A 22,852-nucleotide genomic window follows, 5' to 3' on the forward strand; every position below is an offset into this window, starting at 1 on the left:
TCAACCTTGTCAATTCCTCAAAAACAACGCAATCAGCTCTGCTACTGATGAAGGGCTATTTACAGACACTGGGGATGATCTCTAACACGTAACACATTATAAAAGAATATGGATCACCAGTATCATAAGGCTGGGGATTTATTAGATTAGTCAGAGGCTCAGATCTAGTCAGAGAGATATGGCATTAGGATACATATAAAAGAAGTAAGGAAAAGGGCTTTTGTACAGAACAATATTAGCTCTATGGTATTGCAATACTTAATCAGAAGCTCTGCTTTTCTAGTCAGAAGATCTGTCTCTGACAGCGGTCACCTCTGTGTGAGAACACAGGAGTGAAGCAATATGCAATACCTATGCCATTAATCCACAATCTTACCTGCAGCTGCTACAGGTTTCATTAAAACCTGCAGTGCAAGATCAGATTGTTTCCTCAATCTGTTTTCAAATGAGCCCAATGTAAGATTTTGGAATGGGTCTTTGTCCTCAATAAATGAATTCTTCTTAAAATCAAGAGCTGTGTGGTATTTCTGGTTGAATGTCCAAAACTGAAGGCACGTACAGTCTGAAATGATTGTTAAACAATCTTTTTCTGCCCATCCTTTCCACCAAGCTGAGAACTGTGCAAGTGGGCTGCGTTTGGCATAGCTCCAGCTTGCAAAAGTCTTAATCTGCCAAATGCCGTGAAGATAAAAGCTTGCCCTGTGCCCACATATTCTTAAAGAGTAATAGGAATCAGCGGCTCCACTTCAGCAGCCCGGCAGCAGGAGTCAGATCTCTCTTCTGAATTACAGGTGGATAGAAGGAGTGATGGGGTTTCTGGAGGGAGATTATTGCCAGAGGACACTATTTATCCCTGTGTCCTGTCTGGAAGTAAAACCAGTGATTTGTGATGTAAACTGCCCTTCTATGTTTGAGATGACTGTGCATTTGTCAAGTCTCCTTTGAGGAGAGCTGGCAGTGAGACCACATGCTCTAGTGGCTGCTGTGATGGTTTATAAAAGCCCATGCTACGAGTCTTGGAAACCTAGCCCTAGGGAAAAATGGTCCTGAATTTTCAAAACTTATTCACAAAATGTATTCTGAAATAGGGTTTGAGTGTGATTTAACTAAACTTCTGACAGTTATTTTCTCCTTCCCCCCCCCCCGACATGAAATACATTAATGGGTTTGAAATCGGTATAGATCCTAAAAAGCTTATTTGTGAAACAAACACCCACCGCTACAACTTTTCCTTGCAGAAGTTATTAGCTTTGATTGCTTCACATATTGGAATGAGAAAATGTTAAAACTGGAAAATTCCAAGTAATTTTCCTATGACAAAACCTTATGACAAGCTGTAGGTCTTGAATAAAGAGAAGGTCTTTTTAAAAATGGAATCTGCTTTTTATTAGGAGAAGGACATGCTAAAGCAAGTTAAATGTATATTTCTCCACCTCTAGGGAAGATATCACTGAAATCTTCCCTTCCATTAGGACTTGCAAAAAACCTTGACAAGCCTTTAATTAAGGGTGAGATTTTCAAAGGACGTGAAAGGAGTAGGCAGTCAATTCCCAGTGTAATTCAGCCATGGAACATCCTTCTCCAAATTGTCCAGACAAATGTGTGCGCTGCTTTTCAATAGGGAGGGCAGTAACATACTGTTCCCTTTCTGCCACTTCTGCATATCCTCTAGCAGTCCTGGGAAATGTTTTGCTTCATCAGCACTGTACCCAGGGATAATGGACAAGTGCTTTGGGAAAAAGACAAACTGCTTCCCTCTCCCCCCTGCAATGCGATTTCAAACTCAGATGAAAATCCATGGCATCATAGGGAAAGGGGGATGGTTAATGCACTAATATCAGAAATGGAGAACTGAGAAATCAGGTGACTTATTTATGTCAAAAGCATCAGAGCATCTGCATTAAAGCCAGGTCTTGGCTTTGCAGTTCTTGAGTTACAAGGCTATTGCAATAATAGTGTCCTGTCACTTGCTCCCAAAAGAAGTAAACTCTCTCTGTGTTCCAAGGAAAGATGCTTAGGCTGCTGTGGTTCTTTTCACCCTCTGTCCCTGTGCTGTTGTTAGGAAGGTGGTGATTCACATTACAGAATTAGAGCTCTGAACAATGCAATTATTGAGAAGTAAAGTGCTGTGAATAGAAAATATTGTGGCATCAGCAAGAATGGTTAGTCAGTGACTCAAAAGCCTATGTGGCAGGAGTGTATTATATACAAACCCCCCATGCTAATAGGGGTATGCACTTCTGAGCATTACAGGAGGAAGTGCTTAGATTAGGTGCTTTATAACACACTCCAGGGGGACATATGCACACTTTCTAGTAGGAAGATCTAATTAGATATTATGCAAGACCAAGTGAAAAGCAGCAATGTTTCTGAATCAGAAGTGAGCAATAACTGTGGTTAAAATGCCTTGCACTTGTATTTAGAATAACAAAGGATCTGAAGAACAGGGAGCCATATAGGAAGACAGGAGAGGACAAAGCTTTCCAAGAGGCTTTAAAAAGGAGAGGATGCAAAGAACTGTTGATAGATACCAAGGCTGCACAGTGCTGACGTTAGAATTCACACACACCCCCCCCCCCCAATCCCAGCCTTGTCAGGATGTTTGTCTCTAGGTACAGAGGTACAAGTCTACTGCTTGTGTAATCTACTTACTGCTGGAGACATACCTACCACTAAGAAAAGGCAAGGAATGTAGAAAGTTCTATGATTCTATGAAAGTTAAGTTTGCCCAGCCCTGTCTTCTGAATAGATACAGTAAGTGCTGAAAACTGCTCCAAATATATTTATTGCCAGGACCTCATCAGTCTTGACTGTCAAATCCCTGCTGTACTTGCGTGTACTACGCAGTGCCTGGGGGAGTCAGGTTTATTTAAAGCCGTGAGTACTTTGCTTCTTGAGTTCAGCGTACTGGCTGATCCTGGAGTGTCAGATGCCAAGGTGCCCAGGATCTTTCATCAGCATTAGCAGGGGCAGTGGCTACCATTGTTCTCAGGTCAAAACAGGGTTTAGGAGATTTTCCAAAATCCTCCACCTGCCCAATGTCTGCAGTGAACTGTCCCCAGTGTAGAACTGGATGGGAAGAGGTTCTTACTGCTAGTTGTCACACGCATTCCTTGATCTCCTGTTGAACCATGACCAGGAATTCACACCACAGATTATCAATTCTGGACAAAAGACAGAGAAACTATGCCAGAAGCTGCTTGTCTTTGCACAGTTCTCCCGAACAGGGAAATGAAACAGCTCCTCAAGCACACTTTCCCCTTCTCTTTTTCTTCCACCATGTCCCTACTCCAAAAAAACATGTTATTCCCCTTGATTAGAATGCCTCAATCACATTCTCAGTGGAGCCTGGTAAACAGCATTAAGAAGCATCTTCAGGACAGAAAAGATGTCAGCTTGACAGCTTTCCTGTGGCCCATTGATTCCAGAATTTCAGAGGAAAATGACAATATTCAGGGAGGCACTGTACTGTGCAGATTTCCCTTGGACATTGATTTCTGTGAAACAGAAACACCTTTAGAGCAAATCTGTCTCTAAACACCTTTCTCACACAGTCCTAGGCAAGACTTTCTGTAACCTGATGGGTACATCTGGGTAGCAGCAATTAGAAGGAAACAGGCAATCTGGCAAGAACTGCGTGCAAGAAATACCTTGGGAAAGTGAGGAGGAGACTGTTCTGAGGCTGCTGTGGAAACATCTCTTATCAGGATACTGTAGCTGATGGCTTTTGCTGTTGTTTTCCTGTTAGGTTTACATAGAGTTCAGTCACTGAGGTGTTCTGGCAGCTAGGGGTGCCAAGCCGAGCAGTGTGACTGTGTCTAGGTCCATGGCAAACCTTGTCCCCCGAAAGCATGCTGAACCAGCAACCTCCCCACATCACGTCAGTGCTGCTAGCTGCCTGCATTCCACACTGCATGCTGCCTGCCCAGGGGAGGTGCAACTCAGCCACTGCTCAGGCATCATCCCTCAGCTCCTGCTCCTACCTGTACCATCCTGCTCCAGGCTGAACTTCAAACTTCATCTTAAATACATTATGCCTGGGACAAAACCTTAGGGAAATTCACTTTGCTTTATGGAGAAGAAAAGGCTGACTGCATGTTTTGGCAGCCAAACCCAGATGAGCTCCAAAGGCCACCAATCTTTACCATGCAGAAAACAGATGCTGCAATGACATGCATCACAGCATCTGCTAGATGCTGATGCTAGCTCAGGTCAGTCCCGTAACTGTTTTATGCCTGAGGGTGTTTGCAAGCACAGGAAAAACAAAAAAGAGTGTTACTTTTGCTATTTCTGAGAGGAAAAATAGACATTTGCTCTGATTCAGGCCATCTCTGATCTTGCAAAGAACTAAGAAAATCAGAGGGCACACCCAGGATGCTATTCAAACAAAGGCAAGCTGTAGGTATGAATTTCTGCTGGAGTCTTTTACCCCTCTGTTTCCCAGTGAACGGTCTGGTACATCTATCTCTGTATGATAGAGCAAACTTGACTTCCTTGCTTAATACATATTTCATCTTCTAGATCTTGCCAGAAAGACAAACAGTTTTGTTGCTGCCAGTTGTGAACTGTCCTGGTTTCAGCTGGGATATAGTTGATTTCCTTCATAGTAGCTGGTACTGTGTTATGTTTTGAATTTCATATGAGAATAATGCTGATAACACGCCAATGTTTCAGGTGTAGTTAAGCAGTGCTTACCCTGATCAAAGACTTTTCAGTTTCTCATGATCTGCCAGTGAGGAGGGGAACAAGCAGCCAGAAGGGAGCAGAGACCTGACCCAAACTAGCCAAAGGGATATTCCATACCAGAGGACATTATGCTGAGTATAGAAACTAGAGGGAATCACCTGGAAGGGGCCAACTGCTGAGCATCAGTCAGAGGGTGGTGAGCAACTGTATGGCTGTGTGGTGCTTAGCTCCTGGCTGGATTTTAATGACATGAACATTACACATGAACATTACAGATTTGCCAGGGTGATGTCATGCTTGTTTACCACAAAAGTAATTACATGATCAATTGTGAGGAGCCAAGGAGAAATACCAGCATTGCAAACAAAGGTATCTTCAGCTTGCTTTCTGAGAAGAACAGGGAGTTGACTACAATGGAGAGAGAACAACTCTGGATCTGCATTCACAGCCTCTAGCCTGGTTCCCTTTTCCCTGTCCCTTCCAGCAGCCAAACAGCAGATTTCCTCCAGTTGCTGAAAGACATCTGGAAGCATGGGAACTTCCTGAGAGAGGCTATTTTCCTCTGGATGCCAAAATACTTCCCAGTTAGGCCATGCTTGAACCAGGACACTCAAGTTGGTTAATGTAAAGGGGCTGTGCACATGATCCTATAGAAGGGGAAAGCAGCAGAGATGCTCTGTGCAATGCAGTCATGCTGCTGCACTGCTGGCATCAAACAAAAGGCTGCAACCTTGCTGCTCTGGCCTGTCCTTGACCTCCCGGTAAATCCATATCTGGATAGGCTCAGCCATACTAAAAATCCGTGTGGCCTCTGTATGGGAATTAATGTGGCTTTACTGCAGTTAATTCACAATGCAATTTGTTCCATTTCAGGTCTCTACCCACATCTGCACCCAAAGTCTCAGCTGAAACTGAGACTGTCTTTTGCCTCTGGCAATAGAGTACAGGGATAGTGAAACTCAGCAAGGTCCCACAAGGACAGTGCATAGCAAGGTGCCATTTCTACTCTGCATTTATGATCCTTTCCCTCTGCCTCCATATGAAAATGCAGGTGCCTGGACAAACACAATAAAAAGCATTCTCTCTTCTAGTCAGCTTTTTAAAGTGCTTCTTTCTTCTCTACTGAGAAACTGTCAACAGTAAAGAAAAAGTGCTCTTTAAAGCAGTACTGAAAGACTCACAAGACACCCTAATGGCCACCATAATGTCTCCAAATGATGCCAGTTCTGTACCTAGAGAAATTAAGATTATTTTTAGGACTGAAAACTCAAACTCTCCTAAGTTAGGAATTAACCCAGTTCTCTGTGTAATTGTAATTTTGTACTGTATGTACCAGATAGAGCCTTTAATTGCAATTATCACAAATTACACTGTGTTTTAGTTTCCCTGTCTCATGCAAAATATTTGGTTTGTGTCTTATAACAAGAAGCTATGTAATAATAAATGCCTGACAGATGGACGGATCCTTGGGTAACATGGTTTAGTGGGAGGTGTCCTTGCCCATGGCAGGGGGGTTGGAACTAGATGATCTTAAGGTCCTTTCCAACCCTAACTAGTCTATGATTCTATGAGCCGTATATGGTTCCTCCAACTCTCCACTGAGTTGCAATGGCCTGTAAAACAATCAGGGCTAGAACTACTGTGTACATAACTCACCCTTGTCTCTGGCCTTTTCTCCAGCGAAACACAATTGTGAACCACAGTCAGAGCTCAGAAGGAGCCAGAACAGGACCAAGCGGGTGATCCTGCACATATCAAATCATTCTATTCCTTTTGTGCTTCTAAGATACTTCTCCACGTTCCTGCTTTTTTTTTTCCCCATCCTGCATTTTATGCATGTTTCTGCCTTCTCCAAGAGAGTTTTGCATTGTCAAAAGGTAACAGGAGAAAAGAAAAAACCCTGCTGCATTTAGCATTGATTTTCCCCCTTCACTCTGAGTCACACAAGCTAACATTTAATTAATTTCTGACACTTTGACAGGTTCTAAGAAGACATTTGTAGAGCTATCAAGTGCCGCTGATAGCACTGTCAGACAGACACTTTTTGAATTATCAGCTATTAAGGACCCATATGCAACAAATTTCCAAGGATTATTATACAAATTGTTCTTTGAATGAGAAAAGCACACAAAAGCTCAGTGAAACATAAAGAAACCATTGTTCCCGGGTGAATTTGATATTTGCAAATGTTTTGCTATTTTGATCACTTACATGGTTTCATAAATTGATTTCGCTTTGTCTTTTTATTAAGAAAATTGGAAGGTTTGTCTGAGAACATGGCCGGATTTTCAAATCACAGTGGACTTCATGGAGGTACAGCTTGAGAAACAGGGAATATTTGATTTTAGGAAGCACTGAGCAGTGAACGAGGTACCTTCTAGATCTCTCAGACCAGAAACCCCCAAACCAAAATAGCCAAAATCTCCAGTTGCTTTTAAACTGCCCTTGCCTTTACTCTTTAATCATACTCTCTGACACGTCACCCTTTCTTGAGGGTGACTACTTCAGGCCCAGATCCTGGTACTTTGCTTTGACGCGCACAAGCAAACCTGGCAAGGGGCTGAAAGGATCCCTGTGAATAAATGCCATTCCAGAGACCCTCTGCAGCTCTGTTTTGACAAATGGAACAGAGCTGTATTTTACCTTGATCAATGGCACAGCTATGGCTTGATGTTAGAATATGTCTGCTTCTGCCCTATGCTGGAGCCGTGTTATTATGCTAACACTGCTGCACTTGCTTGTCCTTGGAGCATCTGCCAGGAGCGTTCCTGGTGAGCTCAGAGACCCTGTTAGCTCATACAGTGAAATTCAGCTCAATGCTCCTCTTTCTTAGCTAGCAGAAAGCCAAGGAAGGCCTCTAGGTGACAGCCACCTAATTGTGTGCCAAAAATGGCTCCGTTAAGGAAACAGATCACAGAGGCAGCCCTGGGAGACAGAAAAACTCCAAAAGAGGCACTTGCAGTTGTCTTTTCCATGCCTGGACAAAACACACACAAACCCCAAAATAGGTTCTAGGGAACTCTGAAGCAAAACTTTGTAAGTTACCTTTGACAGAGTGCGCAGCACATGGGCACTGGCCAGGGAAGAAACAGTGGATTGCCATCACGCCACAGATTCCCAATGAGACCTGTCCTCCCAGTGCCACGAGCTGCAGAGGCTGGGTTGTGGGATGACACATACCCATCATTTCCTCTTTGCACCACAACCTCACTGGGGGAATGGCAGAAGGCAAGCACAGTCCATCCCTAACTTCAAAACTGATGCTCTCAGGTTTTGTCATCATCACAATCCTGTTCATAGGTATTTTTATCTATTTATTTCCCTGCTGGAGGAAAAAAATAAGGAAAAGCAAAGGGAAAAACACCCCCAAACCAACAGGCAAACCGCATAACCTAAAGCCCCATGAAGCACATGAAAAGTACACAAGGTGGGTACTCCTTGAACTGTGTACTCCTAACATAGAGCAGTCAGTGGTTAGGGAATGTCAAGGAGCTGACACAAAAATCTCAGGCACTCTGTTGGCTGTAACAAAGAGCAACCAGTATCCACGAGTGAGGTAGCACATGTGCAATGGTTTTGTTCTTATTTTACATGTTGGCCTTTGACTGTCTTTTCAATATCCTTGTGTCAGGGTGGAGCTGGAACTTGGCACTTTTACCTCCATGGATCCTCTAAACCTCTCTTGGTACAACGGTGACTTCGGTGACAGGAACTGGAGCAAGCCACTCAACGAGTCCATTGTAGACCACAAGCCTCAGTATAACTACTATGCCATGCTGCTCACTCTCCTCATCTTTGTCATTGTTTTTGGCAATGTGCTGGTGTGCATGGCTGTGTCCAGGGAAAAATCTCTTCAGACCACCACTAATTACCTGATCGTGAGTTTGGCAGTGGCAGATCTCTTGGTAGCAACTCTGGTCATGCCCTGGGTGGTCTATCTGGAGGTAGGTGACTCAGTTCTCTTTTTCAGTACTGAATGTTTCTGGCGAATGGGTAGAGAGGGAAATGCAGCAGCCTGGACATCAGCTGTTTCAAGACCTCCTGAATTTCTCCAAACAAAAGTGTGTTGCATTTCCCAGCAGTTGGTCAGATTTTTCCAGGAAACACACATGATAGCAGATGTCAGGCTAACTTGAAAATATGCTGATGCTCAGAGGGCTTAATTACAAACCAATTGCATTGAAAATCTGGCATTTTAATAAAGGGTCAACAGCAAAAAGACCCAGTTTTGTTTTCAAAACTACAGAGACAAACTGTTCATCCCCAAATGTAAGAATGAGTCTGCAACAACATTATGGGAGTCACACTAACCAACTGCATCAGTAGTAATCAAAACCCTATTTCTGAAGGACTACAGTGGTAAGAAGAGCAGGCAATTATAGAAGTAGGATGTAAATCCAGAGCTTTTATGTCACAATATATGAGAGGAACAGAGCCACAAGTGAGCTACTTTTCACATTGCAGACGTTAGCACATCGGTTCGGTACAAAATAGCTCTATGCTGCTGCATGCAGAGCCCTGTTTGAGTGGCACTGTGGTTTGTGAAAGCCAAATGCTCCCAAGACTGCCACCTGTTTACTCGATGGCAAATTACTCTTACAACAGTAAATAGCCTGAAAGAATGAAATGCATCTCTAGAGGAAAGAATAAGAGAAGATACACAGCTCCTCTCACTTGGCTCACTTCTCTGGGATGCCCATGTGCCTCAGCCAGCTAAGATCTGGCATGCTGGTGACAATTACAACCAAGAGAGAAAGAACAGTGGTGAGAAAGCGTAAGACTGAAACTCTGCTGAGTTTACAATTAATTTTCTGGCACTTTATGATGGAAAACAGGGGAAGAAGCCATAATCAATCAGCCCATTAAGTATTAATGCAAAGCAAAACGAGCCCACTGACATGACATAGGCTGTCAAGAAACCACAGTACTAATTATCACTCTAGTTAATTCCTGTTTTCATGGCACTTTAAAAATGTAAAGCATCACGCACCTGCTAAGGCTTTTTTATATGACCACAGGCTAGTGTGATTGTAATCAAGCTTCTGGGCCTAGTTAAGCTCTTCTGTTATATTCCTCTTTCGTGACAACCCATTTTAAGCAGAGTCTTGTGCTGTGAGAAACTCTTGCTCTCTTAGGCCCAGCTATGAGAGTCTCTCAGACACTTATTTTAATGTGGAAAAATAAAGCACAAATGGTATAAGACATTTTCCCTTTTCTGGGCTCATGTGTATATGGAGTTGGTCAGGAACCTCAGTTTCCTTCATCTACCAAGTAGGCCAATCAGGCCTCTACATCTCAGCAATACTTTTTCATTCTTTCCCTTTTCTTAATGTACATTTGCCCTTTCTGCTCTTATCCACATTCTGCTAAACCTACTGTCAGTTTGAAGCAACAAAACCCACAACAAATGCTTGCCGACAGAGAAGCAGCCATTAGACTGACGTGTGTTAGGCACACTGTGGTCCCTCTCTGGGTCTACAGTCTGAAATCAGAACTGGCCAGATCCTTTGTTCTTTTTATGTTCTTTGTTCATTTTATTAATGCCTTTATCTCACAAGCTTGGACAAAAACAAATGTCAAAAGGAAATCCTTTTAAAAAGCAGCCTCAATGCAAACAAACCTTCTACCTCCAAACTTCTGAGATTTCTCCTATGTAAATGGAAGCACTAAACTGCTGCAGTTTACAGCATCTCCCATAAACTCAGAATTATGCATTCAGGAAACTGGTTTTACAGAGGCTTATATCTGGCTGGAAACCTTTGCCTTTGGGCAAATTCCCATCAAAGTTACTGATGTAACTGTCTCTTAACTGCTTTTTTAATCACCAAGTATTCATCTGTCACTCAGGCTTCAATGCAGTCATTCTTCCTTCTTTATGCTGCCTATGGTTATGTATATCAGAGCAGAAATAACTGAAGAATAGCTATCTTATTCAATCTATTTTCAAATGCAATAGGACTCTATTTTTATTAGAGGGAAATATACTTTTTTCATCACATGTCAAATACAGCAGTCCTAATAATTGCTATTAAACTTAACTGGCAAAGTTCAGTTTCAATAGCAAGATAAGTGAAGAGAAAAAGGCTACTGGTAACTGGAAGTGTTATCATTAGTTCTTTGTCTTTACCCCAACGTGTAGTGCGTCTCTCTGAACTACATTCATCTTGTTCACACAAAAAAAAAATCTACCCTGATTTTTTAAACTAAGAAATGAAGGAAAGGTCCTGGCCTTTGCTAGGTAGAATTCCAAAAAAGTGCCTAATAAAAAGCTGTAAGTTCAATCACAGGTGCTCAGGATATACAATTAATGTATTTCCTTTTTCATACTTCCTTGCAATGCTTCAGAGACGCGTTTAGACTATTACATAGATCATACTGGTTTTTGAGGAGACTTGCACTCCCCTATGTCATTGAAGTATGAGCCCAGGTTTGTGTCTGCTGTTCAGGCTGCCCAACACAATACAGGGTAACAGGATGGAATTAGGAAAGACAAAATCACACCAGCTCTTAGGGCAACACTCAAAAGAATGGTTTGGATGGAGCGAAGTACTTCCTTTGTGGCCGTGCCATCATCTGAAGCCTTTAGACTAGACAGGACAAAGTCCTTGAAGTCACTTGATGGCACACAATCCTACTTGAAGCAGCATGTGATTGATTGCATGTGACCTGATTCCAGCTGGAACCGCTTTAGCCAGGATTTTGATCCCTCTTGAAGCAGTGGAACTCTAGCTACCAGCAAGTGTAGGTAGCTTTGTGCAAAATTCTCCCTTTAGACCTTCTCAATAGCATGAATTCTTTTACTGACCCTATTGTCTCTTTTGGCAGGTCGTTGGTGAGTGGAGGTTTAGTCGGATCCACTGTGATATCTTTGTAACCCTTGACGTTATGATGTGTACTGCCAGTATCCTCAACCTCTGTGCCATCAGCATAGACAGGTGAGGGCTGCTTAGCAGCAAGTTGTGTCAAATCCACAGTAACAAGTCACGGCCACCTTTATATACTCTAATTTTAACCGTGACTCAGAGACTTGAAAATGACAAGAGGTTGTGCAGCTGGTATCTTCTGAAGAGTAACTTGGAGGACCTATATGAGGTTTGAGCAGGGATTCCATCAGAAGCAGATACAGAAACACTGGTCTTGGGAGTGTAAACGTAATTGTGTGAATACATCCCCATTAGTTCAGCTCTTTTGTCCTTTCAAACATGAGTGGGAAGGCAGTAGGTCAGAGTGGAAGGAAAACCCTATGCTAAGCTGACCCCAGACTCATCCAAAACAGGGAACGCAGGTATCTTGGAGACTTGTGAAACATGCCCTATACTCTCTTTTTGGTCCAGGCTTTCAGACACAGCAACAAGGTCATTTCCCACAGAGTCTGTCAGCACTGGCAGAATAACAATGAACTGGGTTTGTCTCTTCACCTTGCAGGTACACAGCAGTAGCAATGCCAATGCTGTACAACACCCGCTACAGCTCTAAGCGCAGGGTCACAGCCATGATTGCTGTGGTCTGGGTGCTTTCGTTTGCCATCTCCTGCCCACTCCTCTTTGGCCTCAATAACACAGGTGAGTGTTATGCCACTTGCAGCTGGCTATTGGCACGTTCCTGGCTTTTACTGGATCCCCAGGTAGTCTTCTGTAAGTCAGGAATAAACATGAGGTTTTAGGTGTATCAGGGTGCATCCATCCCTGTTTCAGGTGTCCTCTCCCCATGTCATTCCAGCTGTTTGTCAGCTGCTTCTGGATCTGTTTCATCCCATTGCTGTTCCAGACACATCAGAACTGAGGTTATGTAAATGTTTACACAGCACTTGCCAATGTTATATTAACATTCGTCCACTACAAAAATCAAAATCCCTCTTATATTAAAACACATTAAAAGGAAATTTGTGGGATAACTAGCTTCACTGAGACAGGAGAGAAAAGAATTGGCTGTTCAGCCATCAGTTTGTTAGGAAAACTGGATTGTATACAGCATGGGATTTGCAGGCTTTTAATTATAATGCAAGCAATAGCCAGGGGCTTTGGGCTGTACGTGACTCCCAAGGGGAGTCTGCTGTTTTGGTACCACTTCCATCTGACATGGTAGTTCCCCCTAGAACCTGAACCCCTCATGCTCTTAGTATCTCTGTGCCTTATGAAAGAGGGAGAGAAGGGGGTGAAGACAGTGCTAGCTCCTAGCAGCAGGGACAACAAGCCTGATACTTTTTGTCTTCCAGATGAGAATGAGTGCATCATTGCCAACCCTACCTTTGTCGTGTATTCCTCTATCGTCTCCTTCTACGTTCCCTTCATTGTCACCCTGCTGGTGTATGTGCAGATCTACATAGTCCTTCAGAAGCGCAGGAAACGTGTCACCACCAAGCTCAGCAGCCGTGGCCTGGACTCAGACACACAAGCCCCGCTGAAGGTAACTAGACCTCTGCCTTGCTCTCAGCAGTCTCTGTGCATTCCCCTTCCTGCTCCACTTCATTCCCCAAAGCACTTCCTCCTTTTCTCAAATGACACTGGCTGGACTAGATGAAATACTGGATCACGAAGGTGAATGCTGTGTCCTGTGCCATTTGGGAGTCCAAGTTGCACTCTCTGGATTATCAGGCTGATGCTTCACAGGCTTCCCTGGAGCTCAGGGGCTGTTTCAGCAGCAGATCTGCATGAGGAGTTGCTTCATTAACCCTTTCCTTTGGCTCTGCTGAATTTGGGTTGGGTACCTGAGACTACAGGCTATCTTATTTTCTAAGTCAGTCTTGCTCTTGTGACAAATAACTTAATTGGAAATTGTTTGCATGGCTGGGGTGCTGGTAATGATCTCTCTACAGTGAAAACAGCCTCTCAGAGCAGGAGATATGTGTACAAGTGGAGTCCAGCTGAGCATGTTAAGTGTGAGACTGCTTGTCAAAACATTACTCTCTCAACACATGCCACAGAGGAATGTATATTCCCAGAGGCACTACCTTCAAACTGCATTGCCTCAGAGACCAGTACTATGTCAAGCAAAAGAGGGAGTGAAACAGGAATAGAGCAAAACAAACAGATCTCTGTGGTTTCTTTCCTCTGGTGAGAATCACAAGGGGTAGTTGCCTCTATTACTGCTTCTTCAGAGCAGCTTTGCACCATTCTTAGCACCTTGGCCACACTAACTTCTGCTTCATGCCCTGTGTTTGTATTTTCCACCTGCCTCCCTTACCAGCTCCCCTTCCCAATTACTCTGTGCTTGTGTAACCTCTGAGCTGGTGCTTGCCCCTTAGGACAAATGCACTCATCCAGAAGACGTCAAGCTCTGCACAGTTATTGTGAAGTCCAATGGGAGTTTCCAAGTTAATAAGCGCAAAGTGGTGAGTGTTAAAGAGAAGTGGTAGCTTTTCAGAGCATTTAGCTTCCCCCTTCTCTCCTATCAGGATGCAAAATGAATTTCTGTGAGGTGGGAGAAAAACAAACTAAGACCAAAGGTTACCGTTCAATCTCAAAATTTAAATACTCTTCCCATTCCTTAGAGTGAAGCAGGGGGTTTAAGATCACAGAACTCAGAAAGCCAGACTAAGCTCACCTAAAGATCAGCTACAAAAGCCATGACATTTGAACATTTTGTGTCTATGATTTTCTTCTCCTCTGTTATTTATTTTAAGCCTCGGACTGCACTGGCTTGGTTGGGTTTTCCTTGTTGATTTCAGTTTTGTTTATATTATGAAGACCTAAATAAAATCCATGGGGAGTGGAAACAGTGTCTCTCCCATTTCTTAACCTCTTTGTGCAATAAAGGAGAGTCCTTCACTGCAGTTGTACCCAAATTTATTATTTCTTGTGAACACTTTACAGCCCTTTCTCCAAGCATCTACCAAAAACATAGGGAGAAGAGGGATTGATTGCTCTGCAGCATCATCCAGCTTCACTCTGTAAGGAGTGTTCATTGCTTCTCTCTGTATATTTATGTGTCTTTATGTTGTGGACATTTGATTCTTGTCCAGGAGGTGGAGAGTCACATAGAAGAGATGGAAATGGTGTCCAGTACCAGTCCCCCTGAGAAAACCACCATCAAACCTGCAGCACCAAGTAACCACCAGTTGGTTGTGCCAATGGCTTCTAACCGGGGGACAAACTCAACCCTGCAGGCAGCCTTGGACAGCCCTGGGAAACTAGAGAAGAATGGACATGCCAAAGAAACACCCCACACAGCCAAGGCCTTTGAGGCCCAGTCTCTGCCCAATGGCAAGACGAGAAACTTTCTCAAGGCTCTGAGCAGGAGGAAACTGTCACAACAGAAGGAAAAGAGAGCCACTAAGATGCTAGCCATTGTACTTGGTGAGAGAGCACACTGGCTTCCTCTTGTGTTTCTGCAGAAAACCAACAGCTACCAAGGATTAGGGTAGCCAGCCTGAGTGTCCAATGTAGACTGTCTTGCCCAGGCCTCCACAGAAATAACTTCACTTGAAACATTAGAAGACATGTAGGCAAGAGGCTGCCAACAGGAAGGCTTTCTCCTTTCCAGCTAGAAACAGGTCACAGTGCTGTAAAAATGGCTCAGAAAAGCTGTCCATCTGTGGGGTGTTTGGACTGCTAAAAGACAGCTGGGTGCAGGGGCGAGAGAACTCGTGGGCTTTCTAGAACACAAAAGGCAGCATAGTTCCTCAGCAAGAAACTGGTACTTCTGAAGGTCAGATTTTTTGTTGTTAACTGGTCTAATCTCATCAGCAAACAAGTTCTCTGGTACTCAGAATATAGTGTGTGATGTTTAACAGACAAATAGAAGGCTTATTCCCCAGGGAAACATTTTTCATTCATACCCAAAAGACCCTTATTGTTCTCGTAGTCTCTAAATTTGTCCAGCTTTCAAAAATCAAAATCTGTCTCTTTCCTTTCCCCCCAGGTGTTTTCATCATCTGCTGGCTCCCATTCTTCATCACTCACATCCTGAACATGCACTGCGATTGCAACATCCCCCCAGCAATGTACAGCGTCTTTACGTGGCTTGGATATGTCAACAGTGCTGTCAACCCAATTATTTACACCACCTTCAACATTGAATTTCGTAAGGCTTTCCTGAAGATCCTCCACTGTTAAAAGTAAAAACAGCAACCACATTTTCCAGAATGAGAACAAATAACCCCGATGCCATTCATGCACACAAATGGGCAGCCATGGAGAGGTCTCGAGCTCTTGTATTTGGCGTGAGGCCTGCAGTGTTACAACAGTGCCGTGCCCGTGCACCTTCTGGTGCAGATGCAACGAAGACCTTCGCGTGGGAGGTTCTGTCATTCCTCATGGTGACCTTTGGACTCTGGGACACCAATCCCAAGGGCACTTTTCAGAGCTACCCTCACACTGTGTTTGAAGCGGAAGCAAAAATCAAGACACACTCACTTGATTCTTGCCTGTGGTCATCTAACCTTGAGTGCATTAAACACAGACAGGCGCAGAGCCACGTGTTGTTAGCGGTAGGTCACTGCTGCTACCGGTTTGCGTGTTATGTCATTGATACAATTCTCACCAAAGACAAGACCATCTTTTCTGCTTTGCAATAGGAGCCAGGCAGAGCTTGCGGACAATCTGTGCAATAGCTTTGCCTTCACCTTGAGCTGGCTTACCCAGTATTAAACTGCTGAAGCCTTGAGAAAAATCTTTAAGACGTCCCTTTAAGTGGGCTAAGAAGGTACTGCCAACTACAGAACCAACTCCTGCAACAATGTGGGAGTACAATCAACAGGCAAAAGGAAGAAGGGGAGCATAGGTCTCATGTGGGACCACTGCACCAGTGTAAATATGAATAAACAGGATGAATTGAACAGAAGCCTAAGCCAAAAAAACAGATGGAGTGAACTAAAGAAGCGATACCTTGTGTTGCATGGTATACATTCAGATCGAGCAGGACACCAACTACCATCTATCATCAGCCAGCCCAGCAGCAATTTCTGCCCACCAGCATCTCATCTCCACTCTCATACAAGAAGTTACAAAACTAGGTGAGGAGTGTTAGTGTGGTGAATGTAGAAACAGGAAGACAGTGTGCCGTGCGTGGCATCTGCAGCCATGTCTGCCGTGTGAACTTGAACAAGTCAGCTAAATTAGGTCCAGTTCTTCTCAGCTAACTTTGGGGTGCCATGAAGCCAAGGACCACTTCAGATAAGATTTGCCTATGTCTCTCAATAGAGAGAGTGCAGAATAACATTGTGCCTAAATTAATTTAAATTAACAGTAAGCGAGATTAAACTGTGTGTTTTGGAAAAAGCCAGAATAAAACCCCAAGAGAGTCCCTAGCTGGACCTGCTCCTGTTCTAAGCTGAACTGTGGAAAGGTCTGGATGTTTCCAGCATCCCTTACCCTCTAATAGCTATCATTCATGGATTAAAACTATTGAAAACCCATAACAGCCTAATTTCACCACACTCTGGCATTACCAAATCCACACTGTACGTATTAATTGTACTCAGTTCACAATATATTTTGTAATATCTCTGTAAATAAAATATAGTAAGATTAATAAAATGACATGGAAATAGGCCTGGCTAAAAATTAATGTTGGATCTAGAGAACTAGATGATTACAAAAGCCATATGCAGAGGAAGGTTCCCAAGTTCTAGTTACCTGCTGTTTTCTAAAGATGTTAAAACACAATCTGGAGAGCAATATCCCTTTTCTTTCTATGCAGTTTGTGAAATACTCGCATTGTTTCTGCTTCAGGATAGATGAAGACTGCTGCCAGTAGGGGCTCTTTTATTCCCCAGTTTTCCTATATTGCTAACAAAGCCTTTACCTATGGGATGGACTGTGCTGGTAAATGTGTTCCATCTGTATGTTAAGAGATTATGTCAAGCAGCAACAGCTAAAAGTTGTAATGCTTTTAGCCATTTTGTGGAACTGGAACAGGATTCCCACCTTGATCCAAAGCTTTCCATTCTAAACCTTGTATTCCTGTAATAGGCTGATGACCAGTGTTTCCAGTATTTAGCCCATGGACTTCTACAGGATTTGAACATGGTTCTTTAAAGTCTGTTCACAGCTATAAATGTGATCCTACAGATGCCTAAATGCATCCCAGCTTAGTGAAGGATTTTAGGTTATACCCTCAGCAGAAAGAGGTCCTATGTATTAACTAGATAGGAGAGTACATGCTTATCAGAGCAACATCTCTTTGACACACATGAACCAGGTGTTACATGATGCTGCAAGAACAAAACATGAGAACATATAAGATGGGGCTAGGCACTCTTCTGTCTTGGCATTGCAATGCACAGCCAGGGAACCCTTGTACTTAGTATGCTAATAGGATTATGGGCAAGGAAAAAACACCCCACTTCTTACAGAAGCACAGGAAACTTTCCAATCCTTTTTAAATTACAAAATTGGAAACACTGACTCAAGAGATCTCAGGCGTAAGCTATCTGCTCTTTTCTTTTCCTCCCCAGTTTTAACCAAGCAAGTTTGCTCAGTGATAGGAATCAACTCAGGCTGGTATTATGTGAAAGACACAGAAATAACATAAAGACAGTGGGGTTTTAGTGGAAAAATAGTAACAAGCTATTGCTCAATTTTCTAGTGTATTTACAAAGGCAAAACAGAAAGGTGCCATTGGAATTTTCAAGTTAACCTTATCAAAATAGAAAATAATATGCATATAAGAAAGAAAGCTTTAAAGCATTTGCAAGTTGCCATAGGTGTATTTGCCCTGTGTTAAACCTGGTGTGAGCCCTCAAAAGAAATGGAATCTAAACAGTGTCTTAACTTTGTCCCATGATTTTATTTTGCGTTCAGTGTTAACCCAGGACAAAATCCTCATCTTCAATACTGTGGACCTTGTTCGAACATTTTCTTTCTGAATCTAGATGCAGAGTTTATAACTCAACTCACCTGAACTACTGGACTCACTGATGAAAGACTCTTCCACAATGTCATGGAGGAAAAAGCTGCTGAAAAAGGGCCTAAGTCCTTCATATGCTTGCTAACTTGGACAAAAAAAAAGCCCAGCGCCATTTCCTAGAGATTAAGGATTTGTTGGGACAAGTTACCTGCAGCCCATCGTTCATTCCAATGACATTTTAAGCCACTCATTCCTAACATTCCAGGCTCAAAGGTAGCTTGTGGAAGATACCCACTGCCCTTGGAAAGGCAGTAATGCCTTTCTGTTCATCTCATCTGCAGCAGGTTTTCCTTTCCTATTATACATCTGCACTTAAAGACAACAAACTATAGCACCTTCCATCCATGAATCAAGCCTTCACAACTCTTTTTGAGAGAAGACAGAAATATATCACCCTCTGGCTTTACAAAAAATAAACTAATGCCAAGAGCAACGACAGTCTTTGCAATCTGTTTGTCCAGCACCTGGTGCAATGACAACCAGCCCATAGCTGTGATGGATAGTGTTCATTGCAGTCAGTCGCATCATGCAGGACTCTGAGGCCTCTTGCCCACAGATCTGCGTCTGGCAAACACAGTCCTCACTGTTACTTCAGTCTGGAAAAAAACACTGCTTTCCCAAGGACTTCAGATGGAGGGACATGCTGATGATGGTAAGGGTACTGATATGTTTTTTACATCACATTAGTGAGAAGATTTCATTTCTTCATTCCTGAAGAAAAACTTAGGACCCTTGCTGTAGTCCCCATTTTGTGATTCATTATTTGTAATTGAAGCTTTAGTTCTGCTTATTGAGTCTTCCTGTTCCTGCTTTTCTTCCCTGAGATTCACAGCTTCCTGAAGCCTGTGTGGCTCTCTGCACCCCTGAACAGGTTTTAATTAAGAAGCTAGTGAATTCTGCCTGCACTGTATTTGGCGCTTGCCTGCTTGCTCCCACTACAGTCATGATACTGTTTATCTTCCTGATTGAAGAGTAAACTAATTACAGTAGGTCTAACTAGCTTATTAAATCCTGCTGAAATGAAAAGGAAAACAGGAAAAAAAGCCACTACCTCTGTGGTGAAAATCTCCAGTGAAAACATGACTCCCTGAAGAGTCAAGAATGTGTAATACCCATCACAAGTACATGTGACACCAACAACTGTCTTCATGCAGCACTGTAATTAAATAGAGACTTGCACAAGCTATCCTGATGTTATATGCTTATTTTGTTCTTTTTCACCACAAGCAGCAACTTAGCTGTAAGGGGCCAGACTCCAGGGACCTACACTTATGCATCATACAAACACATAACAGAAAAAGATGGCCTTCAGGGGAAGTCTTGTATTTTTTCTGACGTGCTTTTCACATTAGCTGCATTTCTATTTTTCTCCCTTGTGTCAGTTCATCCTTGAGAATTCTGGCTTTTGTCTAGACTGAAGCTTGGAGAATCCGACATGGGAAAAAAGGATGCAGAAAGACACAGACAGAAGAGAAAATGGTCCTAAATTTCTCCATCTCTCTTCTCTTCTAGACAGAACCAGACTGGGGAGGATTTGGAGGAGGAAGGGATGAAAACCAGATAAGTACCTAGACAAGAGCAGTCATGCTGGTACTTCTGGCATCACAGCAGCTGCCTGTATTTACTATTTGGCACTACTCATTCACATCTGGTGCATAGCAGTACAGGTTTGAGATGGGGATATAAAGCCACTACTCTCACAGGGACACTGTTTGTCTTCCTGAGCTGTAGAAATTGAGGGAAACAACTATAAATGAGTCAAATATAAGCACCAATCTGTAAGAGTTTTGTTGGCAACAATAGGCAATTGTATGGAATCTACGAACTCACAATCTCCCTGCATGGAGAAATAATAGAAGCTGTCAGACCAGTGTAGCACTGCAGACAATTTGTATTGTAAGTACAGTATTTTACCACTGTGTTTTATACAGAAGTTAATACGCCCAAAAAACATAATTATGGACTTGACTTGGTTAAGCACATCTAGCATCAGAATTCACATCACTGCGAGTATTTCAGCTGTCTACATCTGTCACTTGGGCTTGTATACAAGGTTTTGGTGAAGATGCTGCATAGGGCTGGCAGTGCAGCTGAGCCCTTTGTAGTAGGTTATGCCAAGGTCAAGTAACTAGTCATGTGGGAGGTTTTTCTCCCTTCTACATTTTGCAGAGGAAGCTTCGTTATTTCCTTTAGGAATATTTACTTTCATGTTGTTCTTACTGTTACACTGTTTCATCAAGATAAATGCTGAAATGTTTGGTAGTTATACAAAAGTAGATGCATGTGAACCTCAGCCAGGCTTAGTGAGCACAACAGTAAAACCTCAGCTTAGGCTGCAACACAACTGGGGTTCATGGATAGCTCTCTCCAAGATTAATCCCTCCTCCTGCTAGGATATAAAACTGTGTATCTGTAAGAACTAAAAAGCTGAAATATCTGTTTAAGGGCATTTTGGATCCTTGGCATGAGCCAAAGGTCTGCTTAGTTTTGAGCCAACACAGAACAGAAAGATGATGCCTGCCCTGACATCTTCAGTTTATACAGTAACCAGAATATCCAAAGCTACTGAATTCAACTGATGTTTAGTTCTCCTTGATGTGTGATCCATCTCAATGTCTGATGGAAAACTAGGTGCTCAAGCAACCCTAGCACAACAGAATAAATGACATTGCAAGCTGAAACAATGGGACACACACCATCTTGGTCTTAGTGTGCCTAGCCACACCCTGTCAGGGTAAAAGGCCAGCTCCTATGAGGTTCTCCCTTACAGCAAAATTGCTTTTGAGTCTGTGGATTACAAAACAACCGCAGCAACCACTGCCAGCAAGCACTGTTCACACCATCCAAGAGAAGTAAACCAGAACTGATCTGTCCATGTCCTGGGGCATTTGAGTAAGTCCTGTAGTTTCAGTTTAGGTCTGACAGATAAATGAGTTATGCTTTCTTCTGCACTTCTAGAGAAAAAAAGAGAAAACCAGTTGCACTTGTTGAATTAATTCACTCTTTTTAATCAAAGCTTCTTTTAGTAATTAGAACTGCTCCCCCCACTCCTGTTTTCTGACAATACCAGACTGTCTGCTTCATAAATAGCTTTTGACTCATAAATAACAATTTTCTTCACCAAAGAAAGAGTGATGATGGTGGACTAAATATATTAGTGTGTGATGAATGATTAGCAGACCTAGAAATGCATTCAAAGAGACTTAAACAAAGCAAATCGCAGGTCCTTTGAAGGAGGAAAAATGTTCTGTATTCCCAAGCTGCCATGCTGGGCCCATAAAAAAAAAAAAAGTGGGATAATGAAAACAAGTGAGCACATTTAACCAAGCTTAGCTTTGCTTCCCTGCTGCATGCAATCAACTGTATCCATAGCTTTGATGAGACTGTAAAGATTACATCACTTAAATCTCAGCTGCAGGATTTTTTGCCAGACTTACTGAAGGAAAGCAAGCAAACAGCACAGAGATTTTGTGCTTGCTCTACATTAGAAGCCATCACTCCTGTTTATAACCAAACCATTACAGAGATATTAATACATAGCTAGGGGAGTTTGTAGCATGTAATAGGAATACAACTTGTACACTAGCAGCAAATTTTGTCAAAGTAAAGCAAAACAGAAGCTACAAATACACAGAAAGCTGATTAAAATATGCTCTATAGGGTGATTGTGGAATTCAGCTGCTATCACTTCACTGGAGAGCCTCCTCAACATAGAGTAGACGAGGTAAATCAGCCTCTCAGGCCTACTGCCCTGTCTCAAACACCAAAGATTCATCAGCTCTGTGAGAAGCTCAAGAGGGCCATGGTCTGCATGCCTCCTGCCTAACCCAGAATCAGTGCTGTGAAACTATGACCTTTCAGCAGCATGCTGGTTTCCTGCTCCAGCAAGCCTTGTGCTCCCTCACAAGCCTTCTGCTCCCTGCATCACTTCACACAAACTCCATTTCAGCAGCGTCTTCCTTGCTTTAGCTTCTCAGATTCCTTTAGCCCCTTTTGGGCCAGTGTCATGTACCTAGCTCACCCAGAGGCTGGGGACAGATGCTGCACCACCTTTTCGCCTGATGCCTGTCCTGCAGTGAGAGGTGGGACAGGGAATCTCTTCAGATATGAGAGATTCCTGACCAGGGCGAGTCCTGCTGCTCTTGAAAATGAGCAGGTCACAGGCTCCGAGTGAGCAGAGCACAGGAACCACATAAACCTCTCCCTGTGATCTCAGTAGATCCAAAGGATCCAGACACTGTCCACATCCTTTTTCCTGCAGGACATACTGCTTGTAACAGTCAGCAGCAGAAGACTTAATCCAGGCACGGTCAGGGCC

General features: G+C 43.0%; 1 protein-coding gene across 2 annotated transcripts in view; it reads left to right on the forward strand.

Annotated features, from left to right (window-relative positions):
* DRD2 (dopamine receptor D2) overlaps nucleotides 1-19,731 on the forward strand; it is a 33,330-nt gene extending 13,599 nt beyond the window's left edge. Inside the window, exons 2-9 of one of the 2 annotated variants that reach the window (XR_009962819.1) lie at nucleotides 8,318-8,630; nucleotides 11,512-11,621; nucleotides 12,112-12,248; nucleotides 12,902-13,092; nucleotides 13,931-14,017; nucleotides 14,648-14,981; nucleotides 15,547-16,646; nucleotides 18,506-19,731. Coding sequence is in view for 1 of the 2 variants with exons in the window: in XM_062608647.1 (XP_062464631.1) it covers nucleotides 8,349-8,630; nucleotides 11,512-11,621; nucleotides 12,112-12,248; nucleotides 12,902-13,092; nucleotides 13,931-14,017; nucleotides 14,648-14,981; nucleotides 15,547-15,740 (1,335 nt within the window). In the remaining variant the exon portion in view is untranslated. Of the gene's footprint in view, nucleotides 1-8,317; nucleotides 8,631-11,511; nucleotides 11,622-12,111; nucleotides 12,249-12,901; nucleotides 13,093-13,930; nucleotides 14,018-14,647; nucleotides 14,982-15,546; nucleotides 17,177-18,505 lie in introns of those variants that run through there. The other variant, XM_062608647.1, reaches the window with a different exon arrangement.
* The last annotated feature ends 3,121 nt before the right edge of the window (nucleotides 19,732-22,852 follow it).

Source organism: Pezoporus occidentalis, unplaced genomic scaffold (assembly GCF_034315485.1).
Source record: "Pezoporus occidentalis ecotype Australia unplaced genomic scaffold, CSIRO_AGI_Poc_V1 ctg130, whole genome shotgun sequence".
Classification (NCBI taxonomy): Eukaryota; Metazoa; Chordata; class Aves; order Psittaciformes; family Psittacidae; genus Pezoporus; species Pezoporus occidentalis.